Source organism: Hesperophylax consimilis, chromosome 23, assembly GCF_061612785.1.
Source record: "Hesperophylax consimilis isolate HC1 chromosome 23, BYU_Hcon_1.0, whole genome shotgun sequence".
NCBI classification, from domain to species: Eukaryota; Metazoa; Arthropoda; class Insecta; order Trichoptera; family Limnephilidae; genus Hesperophylax; species Hesperophylax consimilis.
Window position 1 is genome coordinate 30194628 of NC_142858.1, and position 19376 is coordinate 30214003.

The window sequence follows — 19376 nt, forward strand, 5'->3', positions numbered from 1 at the left end:
TATGTTACTAAATAAATTATTAGTTTAGGAAAAAAATGATTATATACCTACATAATGTTTTGAAAAAAAAACCGAATTTTAGAAATTAAGGCAAACACAAAATTCAAATATTACTTTTTTATGATCATCGTTAATAAGGTACTTTCATGTTTTTTTTTATTCTCGAAAAAAAAAATAATAATGAAGGTATTTTTTTGTAGCCGAATACATTTTCAAAAATTATTAAAAATGTGCCATTTACGATTTCTCGCCAAATCTATATGTTCGTTTTTATTTGTGTATTCGGAGGTGTTGACGTCACGCCGGGTGTCGTTGATGACAGCCGTCTTGTCAGAAATTTGCTATTACTATGATGACGTGGTAGCCAATTGGAACCGTTTAGAAAAGTGCGGTTAGTAACAATAATTAGGGAAAATATTAAAATTACATATGAATTAATTGAAACGAATTATATCTAGGAGTTGCTATTTAAGGCTGCCATTCGTTAGCGTCTTAAATATGAAATAAGCTATTCGCAGATAGCAATCCAATGATTGCCATCTTGGATACGGGAAGGTTAATAACTAACAGTTCATAAATCACTCGTTGCGTACCTCTGCTTAAGAAAGTTGGTTGATTCTTATATTTATACAGACAGAACAGATGATACTATATGGATTTTTGGATACTAATGCATCTATAGGCACATTCAAAAACGTGGTTCGAATAGAATGGATCATCATTGATTAAATAATTGCAAAATAAATCATAAGCACATATAAACATATAGGTAATTCAATAAAATCAATAGAAGGACGCGCCTTCGCGCGACGAAAGGTCGATCCAGAGAGAAATTTTGTCTGAAACCGAAGAACAAACAATACCCCCTGCAACAATACTATGTGTATCAGTTTGATGAATCAATTGCATGTAATAACGCTGTCAAACAGGGGAATTATGTCAGGCCTGGTTGTATTACACAGAGTCATTAACAACTTAATTGTCAAGGAACACAAGACAAAACTTAACATTCTTCTGTAATACATACACAACCAAATCACCACATCAGACACCCTCACTAACCAATAGGATGCATTATCTGGACAAGTCTAGGGGAACTATTGATACATTTACTAACTTCATTTATAGTATTATAGTTAACAACCACTCTGTAAATTGCCATCTCAACACAGGCGTTACACACCTAGTGAGATGGGCAATACGTCACTATTGTAATTAAATGTAATATTCAAAAAATTAAATAAAAAGTATTAAGCATAATCAATGCCAGCTATTTGTGGAATTTTACAAATTATACTAATACTATTGTTTCATTTTAAGTTTTTTTAAATTTAACGTTGTTTCGTGCTTTAAAACATTTGTGTATATTCTGTGTCCTATAATCCATGCAAAAGCCCAGCTGCGCGTAAAATCAGATAGAATAAAATATATCGGTTTTGGGCAGATCTGAGTTATGAATGTCACAATGTTGTAAATTTCTTTGGAAGTGGAGTGGTATATTGCATATCCGTTAAATAAATTCTTTCTACAACTACAATGTAAATGGGTGAAATATCTTAGTTGGCCGACACTCCTTCCATCGGAAATTCTCCAAATGCATTTATCATCAAATAAAGAGAAAATATGATAATTCAAAATGGAAAGAAGATTGACAAGCCTTATACAGAATTTACGTAGAAACATGGAATGGAAATTGCCAATATGTTATCTGTTGTTTAACAGAATTTGAAAATTTTCAAAGTTGATATTTAATATTATTAATGAATATTGACTTTGAAACTTTCACAGGAATGAAAGTTCTATTTAATCCATTACGGGCTATTCAGAGAACTGAAGTAATAACAGAACTCAAATATTAACTGTATTGTTCGACTTCTATGAAACAAGTTAACGTACCACAATTATATTAATATTATTTGGTCTGTGTTCTATGACGTTAATATTAATCTGCATTTTAAAATTTATTAACAGAATGATGAACTCACCTACTTTGTTGCTACTATTCACTATCCCTTCCCGTAGACTCAGAAATAATGGTTTGCTTTTCATCAATCAACACTCCACGAATTATGGATACCTTTCACCAATGTCCAGAATGGCAAGACTTCTCAACTCAAGTCAGGACCTTACATTTGTTGGTGTAAGCCTAAATGATTTTTGTCAGTCATTACACACGTAAGTAATATATTGCATTAATGTGTCAGAAGTTGTGAACTCCATCAAAACCATGTTTCTGTCTTGACATTATCTTTATTGTTTTTGTACCATATTTTTGTCATGACTGTATTTTTTAATTGTCTGAATTGTAACATTTCTCCTTGTATTAACTTCGAATTGACGTATTGTATCCGTTAGTAAATAAAATACATTAAATTAATGTAAGTAACACAGAATGCAGACGTGTTAACCATTTACATTACGTAGTAGAATGTATATATTATAATGCTCCTGTATGATTTACCTTGCATGTAAAAGCCGTCAAGGCGAGAACAAACAAATAAATAAATAAATAAATTTTGTCATGTATCACATTTAGCCATTCACATGTAATTTTGTAATTGTTAACATACCTACTAGTTTATTTCTCTTTTATTGCAATGAATTAACTCTACCTTAACTTATCTATTCACCTACCTACCTTTCATATTATGTTTACTTTTATTTTTATTTTTATAGTCTATCTTTTTCCATTTAAAAATGTTTCTGTATGTTATGTTATGTAAAAGCTTGTTATGTAAAAAAACTTGTTATGTAAAACCCCACCAGGGCGTTGAAATTAATTAATAAATAAATATCATATAAATCATATAAATCATAATAATTGAAAGATTTTTTTAAATGTAATATTTTCACCTATTTTCAACCCTTGGGGTTGTTTGAAAGAAAGGTGTCGTATCAATTTATATAACAAATTAGCAAATCGAAAAGCACGTCCAAACTATGCACAGAAACTTATATGAATAAAGAAAAAAATGAAAAAAAAAATCGGACCAAAAACGATGTAACTGAAAGGTTATATAACTGCAGTGTAATTACACTTTAATTTATGTATGTAGAAAAATTAACCAAATTAACCAAAAATTAACTAATAAAAAGAGTACGGTAATATTTGTATCATCTAATTAATTTCTAAATATGTAACGTAACGTTTTTTACAGTTTTCCAGTGTTCTTGCAGGGGGTCTCATAACGTAAAACTATAAAAAGCATAAATACCCAGCATTCTTGCAGGGGGTCTTATAACGCGAAACTGAAAAGCATAAAGAACCAGTGTTCTTGCAGGGGATCTTATAGGGGGTTTCATAACGCCAAACTATCAAAAGCATTTGGAGACGTAACTCTTCATGCTCGGTATTATTTGATGAGTAGTGGGTTGTATTGGGAGACAACATAAAAAAATACAAGCGCTTTGGCGCGAATAGATACCAATAAATAATATCATTTATGTACTTTCTCAGGACGTCGGTCGGGCTATTCCTCGCGCGCCCTGGGGACCCGACGGTCCCGGGGGCTGGGGGGGGCTGAGGGCGGGGCGACACCCTCAAGGGGCTGCCTTGTTCGACCACGCTCTGGGCTTCTTCAGGGCCCTCTCCCTCTCTCTCTCTCTCTCCTTCGCCACTCGCCTCCCCCCCCTCCCGCCCCCCGGCCTCTGAGTCGGACTGACTCTGCCTCTGACTCTGCAGCCCGCTGGGCCCGGCACTGGGGCCTGCCTCTCCGAGTAGGCCGGTTCCCTCTTCGTCTGTGCTACTGCCCGTCGAAGGGCGGCGTTTACCAACATGCATAAAGTTGCGAACACTGCGAAATGGAGAGTTTCGTTTGCTCTTCCTGCTGTGGTAAAAAAAACACTCAGTTAATTTTGCTCTGCTCTGTACTTATACATAAAAACTCAATATATAATATCTCCTAAACCTTAAACTTCTCACTTATTAGATTCTAAGGCGGCCGGTTCAGCTCTGGTGTAGTTTGACCCGATTTGACCTTACTTCCGATGGCCGCCTTATTTTTACACCACGTTTAGAACTAAAGGTTGGCGGTTTACCGTGGCATATACGACGTGACAGTTTTAGTTTTCCTTATGTTGTCTTTGTCAACAAGCGCTACAGGTTTATAATGCATACTGCCATCAGTTTGCCGTAGCGATTGAAGCAGTGAGTTCGTGTGGACGATTGGAGCATATAATAACGGAAAACCACCGTGACTATAAGTTTAAAGTTTATCTTACAAAAAGCCGTTGGCGTTGGCTAGCGCGGGTATTAACGTGTATTAAAAGGCTTTAACGATCTTTCCACAAGCCATTCCATCCGAAGAAAAGTATCAAATGGTCTGTGTGGGAACCAGGCCTGTGTGGGAAGTCATTCTTCATGACGCCTTTTTTATAGTGAATACCTCACAAGAGTCCCAACTGCTCCCGTCTGGAGCCAGTGAGAGTATGGCATCCCCAATTGGGGGATGTTGTGAGGCTGAAGGTAAGTGGGGAAGGGAAAGAGGAAGGTGGGGAAGTGATGGTGATGATAGTGACTGGACCGCTACAAACACCTCGGTCTGCCTTCTAAAATAGTAATCTCATTATGTCACGATATTGCCAACCTGTCACGATATTACTTAAGTTATCTTTGTTATATGTAGTTGATCAAAAAATAACGTGTGATATCTGTTATCCGTACCAAAGTAAGAAGAAGTTTTAATTTTTTAAAGTTTTAATTTTTTTATCAATAAAGCTATATTTAATTTTTATTTCATAATGAGTAAAACATCAAATTATAACATTTAATTATTGAAGACAATATAAGAGACTCCCAACCGAATATTTGAAATACAAAAGACTGAACCCAGGACCTTAGCCTTTCCGGGGCTTTGCTCTGTAGGCTCTGCTTTGTAGAAAAGTCGATGTATGTCTATCTAGATTGCTGTTCTGGAAGAATCTTGGAATCATACGTAAAGATAGCAGCCAATTAAAAATTGCGTTAAGGAAATGAAGATGATGTTAGTAGTTCTCAGTCGAAGTACGATATAGTTAAATAAGAGTTTAGGCCGGATTAGTTCACTGCCAAGAGAAAAGCCTCGGCAGGACTGAGGTCCTAGGATCAATTCCTAAATGTGACCGAATCTTCGTCTGATTTTGTCTTCAACAGATTTACACCCAATGCGCGAGGTAATTGGAAATATAAAATAAGATATAAAGTGGTACCTTGGCACAGGAGTCGGTGTCCTCGAGCTGTGCGCTAGTTCCTCATCCGGTTCGGGGTAGCTGGAAGGATCTGGAAGCAGTCCTTGCAGCAGGAGGGGCTTCATGATGCCCTGCTCGAGCCTCTCTATGTTCCTCTTGACGGCATCTAGCAAGGGGTCCCCCATCACCTGGCCGGCCGGAACCTCTTTCACCTCGGGCTCTGGAGGCTTATAGTAGATTTCAACGGACACAGTTGCCTATACAAATGGATTTATAATAGTCATTATTATTAAACAAACTGCAGTGAAATATTCCTCCGTGGTCGTGGGGTAAGGCTCTCGCCTAGCGAGCTAGAGGTCGTGCGCAAGTAAATTTTATTTAAAAATAATATAAAGTATATTTGCGGCACGTTACAGTGTGGAAGATACTCTCAGTAACACCACCATTTAGAATTGAAACTTGAAATGGCTTTGAGATATTATACACCCGATAATTTTTGAAATCATTCTCTCGCTCTGAGATATATTGGGGTTGTGGGAAAAGTTACGACCGTTGAGGATTGGTATACAGGATGTGTAAATGAACACGAAGTACGAGAAATTGATAAATCTTGTCTAAACGGTTATTACGGTTATGGTAATATATTGCTTATGATGGTAGTAATTTAACTTCACACCAAGAAATGGTTCACAGATTCAATACGTTCCGAAAACAGCGGATGTTATTATATAGGTAACTCCTGACAAACTATTTGAGAATTTTAATTTAATTTTATTTGAGAGTTGCCATTTGAATGCTTTTACAGTTCAAAAGTGATCTTATCTTATAGCTGAAAAAACCTCCACCATTTAGTTTTTATTTCAGAATTAATATCGAAGTACGGAGTGGCTTTTGTTTGCCATTTGAATGCTTTTACAGATAAAAAGTTATCTTATATCATTGCTGCAAAGCCCCCGTTGTTTATTACGTGACCCAAATTGTCCCAAAACATCATATCCCGTTATGAGTGCAGGTAGCCTATATTGCCCCTCAGCGACCTTACATTATTAAAATTTAGATATCTCTTTTTCTCTTGTGCGAGAATTTGATATTTTTTTATGTCAGAAAGAGAACAAAATAATGTTTCTTATTGTCTTTGGAATATTTATAATTGATTCAAAGGAAAAAATCCTAAAAAATGACAAAGTGAATAATTACAAATTGGCGGAATTATTCCGTTGACCGTTCTAGTGACAGATGGAGCTCCGTGGATAAATTATGTTTTTGGTCATTATTTCTACAAAATGTCAACGTAATCTATTGTTTTATTATAATTCAATATATTAACGACGTGTGTGTGTTCGTTTTGGTTGCTTTTATAACATTGTGAAATAACATTTATTTCTTGACTTTAAAAAATATATGATTACCAAAAAAATAAATCTACTATTAAAATGAACAATCTTAATAAATAATAAATCTTAATAAATAAATGCCGCCAATTTATTTTTACTCGGGAGATATTTTCAATTTGTATTGATATTTAAGGCGACTAATTATTGCTTATAATTATTTGTTATCCTTTGTGCTATGCATAAAACCTTGTCTTATAAACGTTAAGTTTATCATTAAAAAATAATACTATCTAATTTCATTTAAATATTATGGATATGTACCCATTACACGCTTACCTGATATCTACTTCACACAAGCAGTTTCAATTTTGATTATGACAATTAAATTCAAAGCAAATTTGAGTTCATGGATCATGAATAATTTCACTCGGGAGTATTTCACATTTCACTCATTTACAACCGATTTTTTTAAGCCATTTTTCATTTACTAGACTTTTGTGTTCTAAATTTGTAATCGTCTCGGTAACATTATATATATATTTTTATTTATTAAAAAATACTTTTTCTAAAAATATTGGTGTACAACTTTTTGCTATTTGTTTTTGCAGTGCATTGCAGTGTCCATCATCAGGGCAGATGTATTATCTAAAGTTGGCTAAAGAAGGAGTTAGCGCAACACGGCATAACACCCCAAAAATAAATAACAAAAATACTTTTGGCCGTGAAATCTTAAATCATATTTGGTGTACAACAGTTTTGTGAATACTATGAAAGATACATTTATTTGCCATATACCATTTTGTAATTTTGATAAGTTAATTATGAAATAGAATATGCATGACATTCATGCATATTATATTTCAATATGCTTGAAGCGAACAGTGTATGCCAATACAGAGTTGTGTTACTTGTTTTTGGGGAAACGGCGCCGGCGTGACGAACGTGACGACGTTTTGTTAGTCAATAAATCAGAAAATTGCTACTAAGCAAGTCATAATGTTTTATGGAAGATCTACAGTCTCTCGTGTCTAGGATGAACGAAGTATGCAAGAAGAATGAGTTAATTATTAATGTAAGTAAGTCTAAAGTAATTATGTTTGAAAGAGAGAGTACAAAAACAGTGTGAAATATATAGCTGTGAATGAGGAATACTTGGAGCAGGTCGATGAGTTTGTGCATTTAGGAAGCATGTTTACGAGAGATGGGAAGGCTGACAGAGATATTGAAAGAAGAGTAAATGCAGGTAACTCCATTAATGGAGGACAGAACGCAGTTGGCGCTAGCAAAAAAACTTTCAAAGAAACGAAGTTAGCAGTCCACAATGGAGTGCTGGTACCTACCCTGATGTATGGAAGTGAGGCATGGAACTGGCAAAGAAAGGATGAAAGTAGATTGAATGCTGTTGAAATGAGATCCCTGAGGCGTATGTGTGGTAAAACCATGTATGATCGTGTAAGGAATGTGGAGATCCGCAAAGAGTGCAAGGCTGATGTAAGCGTAATGAGTAAGATCAAGAAAGGGACGCTTAGATGGTTTGGGCATGTAGAGGGAATGACCGAAGAAAAGAGTGTAAGGAGAATATATGATGCAAATGTGAATGGTAGCAGAAGTCGGGGACGCCCGAGGAAGACATGGCACGACCAAGTGAATCAGATACTCTAGTCAGGCCATGTCAAGAGTCAGAACAATAGAATAGTATGTATGAGACGATGTATGAATGTGAATGAGGCGAGGAGTGTGTGGTGTGACCGAGTTGTTTGGCGGTCCGTCCTCTCTGCCTACCCCTGAGGGGAAACGGCGTGATGGTTAGTTAGTTAGTTTTATATTCTTCATATTATCAATACTACTACATTCTAATTGTATGTAAATTAAATCCTCAGTGCGAGAGATCCCAGTGAGGATATCATTATCTCTGTTTGTTACAAAAAAGAAAGAAAAAAAACGAAAAAAAAAATTTGACTTTAGGCCTGGGTTAAGTCTTCTCCACAAGAAAAACTAAACCCTTTCACACATTTTTCCAAAAATGATTATCTAGTCAATCCACATTATGCAAGTTCATTATATATATATATATATATATTTTTTTTTTTTATATTGAATACCTCACAAGAGTCCCAACTGCTCCCGTCTGGAGCCAGTGAGACTATGGCATCCCCAATTGGGGGATGTTGTGAGGCTGAAGGTAAGTGGGGAAGGGAAAGAGGAAGGTGAGGAAGTACCTGGCTATTCAGATCTAGTCACTAAACACGGCTAAAGCCATTTGGAGCAACGTTTCAATTCTGAATGGTGGTCTTACACCAGGGCGATACTGGTAGTATCTTCCACTCTGCATAAGCATAGTAAATACAAAACAATACAAGAACGGCACATTGAAACATTTAATATTATTATTATACTGGCCTTCAATCGACGAAATAACTACAATCCTAGTCACTTAATTAATACAACACAAAAAGCTACATAAGTATTATTAAACATTATTAGTAGCATTATACGTATTTGTATGAGTAATTTTTCAGTCACCATAATAATTCTTGAATTTAAAACCATTTAAATTTTATTCCCAACTGTCACCGTTACCACAAAAGTTTCAATGCGACCCCATCATTATTCCAACATGGCTGACAAACGACCGTTTAGTGTTTGAAGTCGCCGGTTTGATCGGAATATTAACGTTTTTAATTTCAGTTTTTAATGGTTATTTCGTTTCTATTTCTTCGTTTTTTTAATAATATGTCTTATTATGAACTTCATAAATGGAACTATATTAAAATATCTTTCTGTCAGTGCCTTACTGTTTGAAAAAGTGTGTTTTGTGCTGGGACCAAAAGTTGGTTTATTTCACGTAAGGTGAAAGTTTTACGTAATTAAACTCTAATTTATCAAAGAAATTCATTAAAATGATATTATTTTATAATATAAATGCCTTGTGGAGGTGTGTGTTAATATATATTTTAAAAATGTAACCTCGTTTTGATGGAATAACGAGTACAAATTGTTAAAAAATTTTGTACTGTTTCCTCAATGTCAAATAATTTTCTGAATCTTACAATTTTTTTATTTTTTTTTTGGTATTGACGACATGAAAAGTAAAGTGATTATTTTGTTACCAATTTTGTAAACAATACGAAACTGTTTTCTAAATATGGAATAATTTCCATGTTATTGGCGTTTTGAGTAAAAACGTTTCGGTAATTTTTTTTTTAACATTTTTAGTGTTTGGTTTTATTTTTTTATTATTGTTTCTTTCAAATACAAATATATGAAAGAAAATTTTATCCAGTTTCTAAAATAGTATTGGTCTTTACGTCAACTTTAAAATAAGAAACCTATAATAAATTTAAAATAGATCGGAAATTCAATCGCAGTGAAGACTTGTTTGAATACATATTTGAAATACTGTCGGGGCCTTCAGGTTATAAAATATTTCTACGTCTCTGTAAAGTTTAAAGGAACGTCGGAATGCTCCCGAGGTATCTAAAATGTGCTACATATTTCTTATTTTTGAAGTTGTCATAAAAGTAAATAAATATTTATAAACTTAATAAATTTATCTTTGAAATTTTTGTATTTGAAATATTCATATATTTATCTGAAAATGTTAACATAAAATCGAAAAGTCCATTATATCGAAAATTCGATATTTCGAAAATACATTCCTTGGTGTTAGGAATTACATAAAAAAACTGTCATTTCACTTTTTATGCAGTTTATTATATTTTTTTAACCTTCAACTGTCGATGAAAAAATTCCCCAATTTGTGATCATACACTTTTTTTTGGATGTTTAAATATTTGGGACAAACTGAGAAGAATACTTATTTATCTTTCCAACATCGAACAAATCACATATCGAAGCATTATAGAAAAAAACTTTAATTATGTATGGACGGCCCGGGCATAACTGTCCTTCGGAGCCTCTAATGGAATATGATGTTTGTGGCTTGAACTGAAATCCCGATGCTAGAAGGGTTAATATTCATAACTCCTTCAATATAAAAAAGGTTTTTTTCAAAAATTAACTCCTGTATATTATGTATTATAATTTTAAAAAAAAATCTACCATACCAAACCAACGAATGAAGTCTATAACGTGTACCTATTTCCCACTTACTTGAACTATTCAATTATATTTATGTTGTGAGTGTGGAGTAAATTCCATCCCCGACATAAAGGCCGACCTAACGAGATTGCCACCGGTAAAGTCTGTCATTAGAGTAATTTCACCAGCTGGGTCCAGACATGTTCTTTTCTCCGTTCCGTACCTCCGTTTCGTATCAGCGTCGCGATCAAGAACGCTAGTTTGGACGCCCGTTCCGTACGGTACGGTGGTACGGCGTCTCGATACGGATAGAAGTACGCTCCGATCCATCGCGAGTCGGTTTTTCGACCCGTTCAAAGGCGATACGGTACGGGTCTGCGCCAGTCTGGACGTGTTCGCGGCGTGCATTGGTCGTGTTCTCTGTCACTACCCGAATCAGCGTGAAAAATGCAATGGGATAACATAATAATAATATTGTGAAGCTTATCGATGGATATAGGGCCAGGGAAGTTCTGTGGGATCCCGGAAACAGGAATTATTACAATAAAAATATAAAGCAAGATGCATGGGAGGAACTGTCTTTCGAAATGGAGTGCGGTGTCGACGATATGAAGAAAGCTGGGTCCAGACATGTTCTTTTCTCCGTACCGTACCTCCGTTTCATATCAGCGTCGCGATCAAGAACGCTAGTTTGGACGCCCGTTCGGTACGGTACGGTGGCACGGCGTCTCGATACGGATAGAGGTACGCTCCGATCCATCGCGAGTCGGTTTTTTGACCCGTTCAAAGGCGATACGGTACGGGTCTGCGCCAGTCTGGACGTGTTCGCGGCGTCTTACATCTTTCTCTGTTTTTGAACAATTCTAACTCCCACCAACGTCGCCTTTTTTGTTTTTTTTTCGTTATATTATTGTGAATAACAATGTAGGACGCGCAAGCAATCGTAAAATTCTCAAACACTTCCACAGTCGACGACATGGTGGGAGGAAATGAACACGCGATGATCGGAGCGACGTTACGGAGATACGGGCTCTTGATCGCGACGCGGATACGAAACGGAGGTACGGTACGGACAAAAGATGATGCGTCCAGAGTTTTTGGATCGCGACGCTGGTACGAAACGGAGGTATGGTACGGACAAAAGAACATGTCTGGACCCAGCTTTACTCCCACCAACGTCGCCTTTTTTGTTTTTTTTTTGTTATATTATTGTGAATAACAATGAAGGACGCGCAAGCAATCGTCAAATTCTCAAACACTTCCGCAGTCGACGACATGGTGGGAGGAAATGAACACGCGATGATCGCAGCGACGTTACGGAGATACGGGCTCTTGATCGCGACGCGGATACGAAACGGAGGTACGGTACGGACAAAAGATGATGCGTCCAAAGCTTGACCAGAGTTTTTGGATCGCGACGCTGGTACGAAACGGAGGTACGGTACGGTCAAAAGAACATGTCTGGACCCAGCTTTAGTCGATTCCGTTCATTCGTCCATTGACCGCTGGATGCATGTTTATGTTCAGGCCTGGGTATAGTTTATCATACAACGGCCCCCCCAACACACAGTGGACCGTCTAGAACAAGCCAGCTTGTCAAAATGATTTTCTTGCCTTTTATAGCATATTTCATTCACTTAAGAATTGTCATGATTGAAAAGAATTTACTAGTTTTTTTAAATTATATAAAGCGTTATTTATAATTTTTGAAGGCTGTGAAATTTTAGTTGTTGCAGAATACATTTTCTGAGTGCATTTTGAATGGGGAGTTATTATAATTGAAATGAATCCAAGCTGTACAACACTTATCATCTAGACTAGATGATTGTACCTATATGAGTAGGCAGAAATTAATTTAAAAAAAAGGCATTATGTCACAACATCTTAAAAAATTGACAAAAAAAATTCAAATTAAATAAATACATATGAAGTAACATTTATACGTACTTTACTTCATTTTAAACGATATCCAACTGAAATATTCAATAATAATAAATTATTATTGCACATACATATAAATTGTATTTAAAAATACGAATTACACATTACTTGGAAGTACTTAAACATAAAACAACATTTCAAATACTTAAAAAACAAAATAACCTTTACAAAACTTGTTCCTGAAAATGAAAAAAAAAGTTGTAATGGGAAGCTTTCTTTTCGAAAATCGTGGTATATTAATAATAGTTAAATACCACGTTCTCTTATAAAGTTAAATATTTTATTTACTAATTAAATTTTAGTAACAAGATTATTCGTAAAACGTATAATTACAATTATGTGTAAAACAAATATTCAATCCAAAGCACTGCACAAAGAAATATGTGTTCCGGAAATTGGAATATCTCAGTACGTCAACTATGGTGAGTCGCCGTTCCTCCTGGCTTGTGACATATGTATAATACTTTCTATCTGACTATCCCTTAAAGTGTCCCAATAATCGACTGGCTTGTTCTACACCGTCTACTGTGCGACACACGCAGAATGTCCTGTGCTGTGTACTTTGTGCAATTTCCAGCCAACGATCCTCTCTAGCGTAGCCACAGTGTGTTGTGGGCGGAGAAAGATCAAATGTTTCCTCACTTCGGGTGAAATTGATGAAACATTTTCAAATACCTTTTTTATTTATTTGCAAGATGTCACCTCACTTTTTATCTCGTTCATGGATTTTATTTATTATTTATACCCGCTAAACTGCCAAAGCAGTTTGCCAGCAGATCAGTTTAACAATATTAATATATTACTAAAGCATACAAATAACGAAATTATTTTTAAGTGAAACCGCACGAGAGTCCCAACCGTGTGGAGATAGTGAGGATATGGCTTCCCTACGTAGGGTATGTTGTGAGCAGAGATGTGCAAAATGGGTACCAAAAGCCATATGAAATGCAAAATGGAAATGGGTCAAAACCTTTCCATTTGAAAATGCAAAATGGGTTTTAGAAAAGAATTTCAAATGCAAAATGCAAAATACCTATTTTAAAAATGCATTGAAAATGCAAAATGGTTTCTCAGGTCAAATAATTAAAATAATTATAGAATTTTTAAACAATTTTGTCATTTAATAATGGACATCAATGTAGAACAAACATATTACATGATGGTAAATCCACAAACACCACGACTACAGATTATGAAACCTCAAAAAATTTGCGCGGGACTAATGTTGCCAACGTAAAAACATAGAAACTGCTATCTAGCATTCAATATTACACCGTCATGGCCCCATGTTCAGTACCTATTTGAATCAGTATTTTTTGTAATGGTATCATTCAATTGCCAGGGCTCCTACCAGGGAGCAACTTGACAAATGTAAATTATCTCTCATAGCGAGGTTGAGGACCGACTGATATTTGGGGCTTATGAAAAAAAGATGAGTGGAGATAGTAGGAAGAATGTTGCAAAAAAGCATTTAAAATGGAAAATGCATTGAGAAAAGCATTTAAAATGCAAAATGGAAAATACCCATTTTGCATTTTGCATTTCCATTTGAAATGGATTTATTTGAAATAAAGCACATCTTTGGTTGTGAGGCTAAAGGTAGTGGGGAGGAGAAAGAGATGGGGAAGAGGACGTACCTGGCTTTTCAGATCTGGACACTACACACGGACAAAACCATTTCGAGAAACGTTTCAATTCTGAATGGTGGTCTTACCCCAGGGCGATACTGAGAGTATCTTACAACTCTGGAACGTGCCGCAAATATACTATATTTTGTTTTAAATTAGTAATTTGTGAAATAAAGGAAATTAATCATATACAATTTTCATGCGCACGCCGGGATTTGAACCCGCGACCTCCAGCTTCCTAGTCGAGAGTCTTATCCCTCGAGCAACGGGAAAAGGAATTGATTTGATTCTAAGCGCCATTTTCAAAATTTTCAAATCTCGTGATTTTTCAAAAGTCAGAGTTTTTTGTCTAATTATCAAACATTTCTCTTTATGTTGTCTAAGACAACGGTATCATGGATTCTCTCGAGGCTCAAAATAAAACAAAATATAATATACATTTTCTATTCCGCGATGAAATGCTATTGTTAAAAGCTAACCCTGTATAAATAAGTACATCCAACAATTGAATTTGGGAGTCACCTCTGGACTGGAGCCCCACGATACTTGATAAACCTACTTGTGTGCAAAGGAGGGCGGTCTATCTGATTGACAACAGACCGATGGCCACCTCTAATAGCCAACTCTAGACGCATGTGGGTATGCTGAGGCTCGTGTAGACTTCTCGTCTGTGTATACCCAGCCTACGTGTCTTGAACAAACGGGGGATTTCAAAACATGTTCGTACCTAAGTTCTAGTAGACGAAGAGATTTGTGTGGGGGCGCTAAAGTTACTTATATCTGTTAGTTAACGCACTGCAATGCTTCGAGTTAATGCCATTCTTTATTAAGCCCCCGCTTTCCGATTTTATACCGATTTACAATATATTTCTCTTGAACATAAAAAGTTTTTAAGTTCTTACAAAAATATGTTTTGTTTTGAAGCTAATATCTATACATTTGTTATGCAAGTAAGCCCCGAAAGTTATTAAAAACAGTTTTTTTGTTCCATTATTTAATATGTTATAAGTATGAAAAAATTCACAGTGTATCTTTAAGGCGAAGCTTAATGCTAAATCACTATTTTTGATTAATCTTTATTACAAATTGGCTCACATTTTGAATACCAGAATTTTTATTTTAGATAAATTGAAGATTTTCCTATCATTTTAATTAATAAAACGATAAAAATAACATTATTAATTATTCAATAAAAAATATAAATGTGAACAACAAAATTTTTTTTTCGTATTAAGAAAACAACTTAATAAAATATTATTGCTAAGATTATATTTGACAGTTTCACTTGATTATATTTTTTGTTTTCTTTGAAATTGTTCACAAAATAACTACTTTTTCGCTTGAAATCAAGCGTTTCTAGACTGTTATGTCTATTACCTACGTTCGTGGCAATATAAAGCATACTAATAATCAGAGATGTGCAAAATGGGTACCCAAAACCATTTGAAATGCAAAATGGAAATGGGTCAAAACTTTTCCATTTGAAAATGCAAAATGCAAAATGGTTTTTAGAAAAGCATTTCAAATGCAAAATGCAAATTACCTATTTTCAAAATGCATTGAAAATGCAAAATGGTTTCTCAGGTCAAACAATCAAAATAATTATAGAATTTTTAAACAATTTTGTCATTTAATAATGGACATCAATGTATTACAAACATATTATATGATGGTAAATCCAAAAACACCACGACTACAGATTATGAAACCACAAAAAATTTGCGCGAGACCAACGTAACATACCAACGTTGCCAACGTAAAAACATAGAAACTGCTATCTAACATTTAATATTACAGCTTCATGGCCAGTTCAGTATTTGAATCAGTATTTTTTGTAATGGTATCACTCAATTGCCAGGGCTCCTACCGGGAAGAATGTTGTAAAAAAGCATTTAAATTGCAAAATGGTTTTTAGAAAAGCATTTAAAATGGAAAATACCCATTTTGCATTTTGCATTTCCATTTGAAATGGATTTATTTGAAATAAAGCACATCTCTGCCAATAATATACACATTTTTGGCTTGTAGCTTAAATGCAACTTAAACATTTGTTGAGAGATTTTTGCTCTATTTCTAACGAGTCGTGTTTTATAAAATATTTTTACCATTTTCGCTTCATTATTATCGTTTTGAATATTAGCGCGCTCCCTCTAACAATCGTATTTATATATCTCCCTTTCAAACCATCTTTAAACGCTTACACGGAGCCGGGATAACTAAACTTACACCGTGTTATGACAAACCAAGTGAACTTTATCAAAGGGATCGGGTTACTGTCAAATGAATGAGGTAAGGTTAGAATTGTGTTTTTCTATGGACAACACTATTTATTCAAATTCATATTGCGCATTATCAAAACTATTAGCACACACGAAGATGTGAGCTAACTTAAGATTAATAAATAAAATAAATGTACGGGCGCTAACAACAAAATCGTTTTATATAACTTGTTTTTAATATTAATTTTAATAAAAAATAAAATTAACGCCATCTATGAATACGTAGATTATAATGAACGTCGCGTTTAACCTTAAAACTTTTTACTCCAAATAATGTCAGAAAATACGGGTTAACCTGTCGTTACCGCCTGATGGCGGGTGGAATAAAAAAATGGCGATGTGGCAGCGGCTAAATCGCCCGAGTGACCGAGCCTTATACCCCCATTCAGACAGAGCGATTTTAGTTGAACGAGAAACATTGAGCAAGAATTTGTTCAGACGTTTCAGTTTAACTCGAACCGATATTGTTTCCTTTTACGGAACGAACTTGAGAATATGAAAAAGCGCAAAAAACGTCGTATGTGGGCCAGAAAATGGATTATAAGGAATAACGAATTAGGTGCTTCTAACACTATATTGAGAGAGATGCTGAGATACCTGGCAACGGGGGATTCTTTTTCAAATCTGGCTTATATATACAGAGTTCCAAAAATTTCGATATCATTGTTTATAAAAAAAGTGTTCGTTGCAATAGTTGATGCCCTAAATTTGTTATGAAGGAAGAAAATAACTAAAGGGTCCGCCAAATAACTTTTTTTTTTGAAAATGCTATAAAAACATCGAGTGTAGCTTCGGCTGTGTGGCACGTAGCGCCATCCTGTTGAAACCAAATGTTGCCAATATCCTCCTCTTCAATTTTTGTGAACAAAAATTCGTTCAATTGTTGAGAACGACGGTGAATTGATGTTGATGGCGCTTCACGCACACTTTCTGCCACACCAGCAATATTCTCGGGTGTACGCACTGTTTTTGGCTTTTCACGCTTTGGTTTATCGATGAGGATGCCAGTTTCTTTCAATTTTTTCACAAGATAACGAACATACGGAGCTGACGCTGCTTCTCTTCTTGCAAAATCCGTACGCAATTTTTGCACACATTCTGCAACATTACCATGATTTTCAAAGTAATGTCGCAATATTTCCCAGCGTTGTTCAAGCGTACACACAACCATATTCGTTCAGCGGAAGGATAACAGTAATTATCTGTTAAATCAGACATGAGCTAAGTGTTACCATTCACGAAATAAGCACTAGTTGAAAAAAAACGTTAGATGGCAGACCCTTTATTTTAATTTTTAAATTTATATTTTTTGAAACATTCTGAGATGTGCTTTATTAATAATAATAACTACTAAGTTACAGAAACATTTCAGAAAAAAAATATCAATTGCAGTGTTACGGGCATTCCTATTTTTGCAAATTTCTTGCTTCTGATCCCGAAGACAGGGATGGCTTTGGTATAGATCCATAAATTTAAACATCATATCATCTGACAACATACATTTTTTTATTGAAGTAGATGCCTTGATGGTAGGTACTAGGTACGCGTAAATAAACCACTCACTAGGAACGTCTCCTTTCGACCGCAGGAAACTAAAAATCGCAAGAGACTTGAAACATGATCACACGTTTCGAACGATGACTCATCCTTGAAAAACAAAAGTAGACGGGCTTCCAACTTTCGTCGCTCAACTAAAAACTTGATCAATTCTGTTGAAAGGGTATTCAAACTTGTCGATTAGCTTTCAAGTGTTATTCAACACAGAGTTGATCAACTAAAATGTCCTAGCTATAAGGGTGGAGACACATACGCTACACGCATCAAATCGTTTTATACAACACCCATACACACCTGTCACACCTGACAGATGATGTGTTATGAGTATGGGCGTGGCCCCGATGATACGCCGTGATCTGATAGCCGGGCGATATTTGAAAAGGATGCGACAGATCCCATACAAAGAAATGATAATCCGAGGCAGCTCCCTAATTGATCAGACCCCCTTTCCTTGAGGAAGATTACAGCGTTGTGTCAGTGGTGTGACATCTCAACATACGATCTGCATAGACCAAATAAGCGTTGATGCGTATAGCGTAACGTGTACTAAGCTTTAGCTGTAGAAATCGGTAATTTGCATAGCATTACATTCAGCTACATAAAATCAATGAATCTTTTGCATGCATTCATAATTTGCTCAGAAAATTAATTTGAATAGATTTTTCCTCTGAGAATCTGTAATGCAGCAAACAAATTACATTAATAATTCATAATACACGTAATTGTTAGCTGGTGACTCACATTGGTATCGTCACACACTCCCTTTTATTTTTTATGGGAATACCGCACCAGAGTCCCAACTGCTCCCTATACCGTCTGGAGCCAGTGAGACTATGGCATCCCCAAATTGGGTTTTTTCTGATTCTGAAAGTAGTGGGGAGGGAAAGGAGAAGGGAAGAAGATGGTGGGGGAGTACCTTGCTATTCAGATCTGGTCATCAAACACAGTTAAAACCATTTCAAGCAATTTCAGTGAGGCCTTCTTACATCATATATATTAATTCATCTCTTGTGTTATTCTCACTCTTGAGATGGTCCGAGTCCAGTATTTACCGATCGTGCCATGTCTTTTTCTTTTTCATTCATTTCTTCGTTCATCCGCTCTATATGCCCAAACTATCTATTACTTTTTCACCAGCCTTGCCGGGTATATGACAATATGGTTACGCCCTTTATTGAATTACATTTTTTTAGACGAACATACATTTTACACAAAATACACACAGACGAAATTTTTTTGTATTGAATATGTTATTGTTGTATGTTTTACAATTCCTAAATACCTTCACCCGCTTTCCTACACACTCTTCATTCACCGCTGAAACGAGTAATAGTTAGTTTTTCACCGCTCGCCGCTAGCGCCCTCCCCGCAATCAGTACATTCTCCGCGCACGCAGATTATATGATCTTATATCAGAAGTTACTCGGAGA

The 19376-nt window shown here is 35.5% G+C and overlaps 1 protein-coding gene across 1 annotated transcript in view; it reads right to left on the reverse strand.

The window, feature by feature from the left end:
* mfr (ferlin family C2 domain-containing myoferlin misfire) overlaps positions 1–19376 on the reverse strand; it is a 193117-nt gene that overhangs the window by 34077 nt on the left and 139664 nt on the right. The window contains exons 5-6 of the mRNA XM_089645736.1: positions 5188–5423; positions 3450–3827 (exon numbers count right to left, since the gene is read on the reverse strand). Of these exons, the coding sequence (XP_089501862.1) occupies positions 3450–3827; positions 5188–5423 (614 nt within the window). The remainder of the gene's footprint in view (positions 1–3449; positions 3828–5187; positions 5424–19376) is intronic.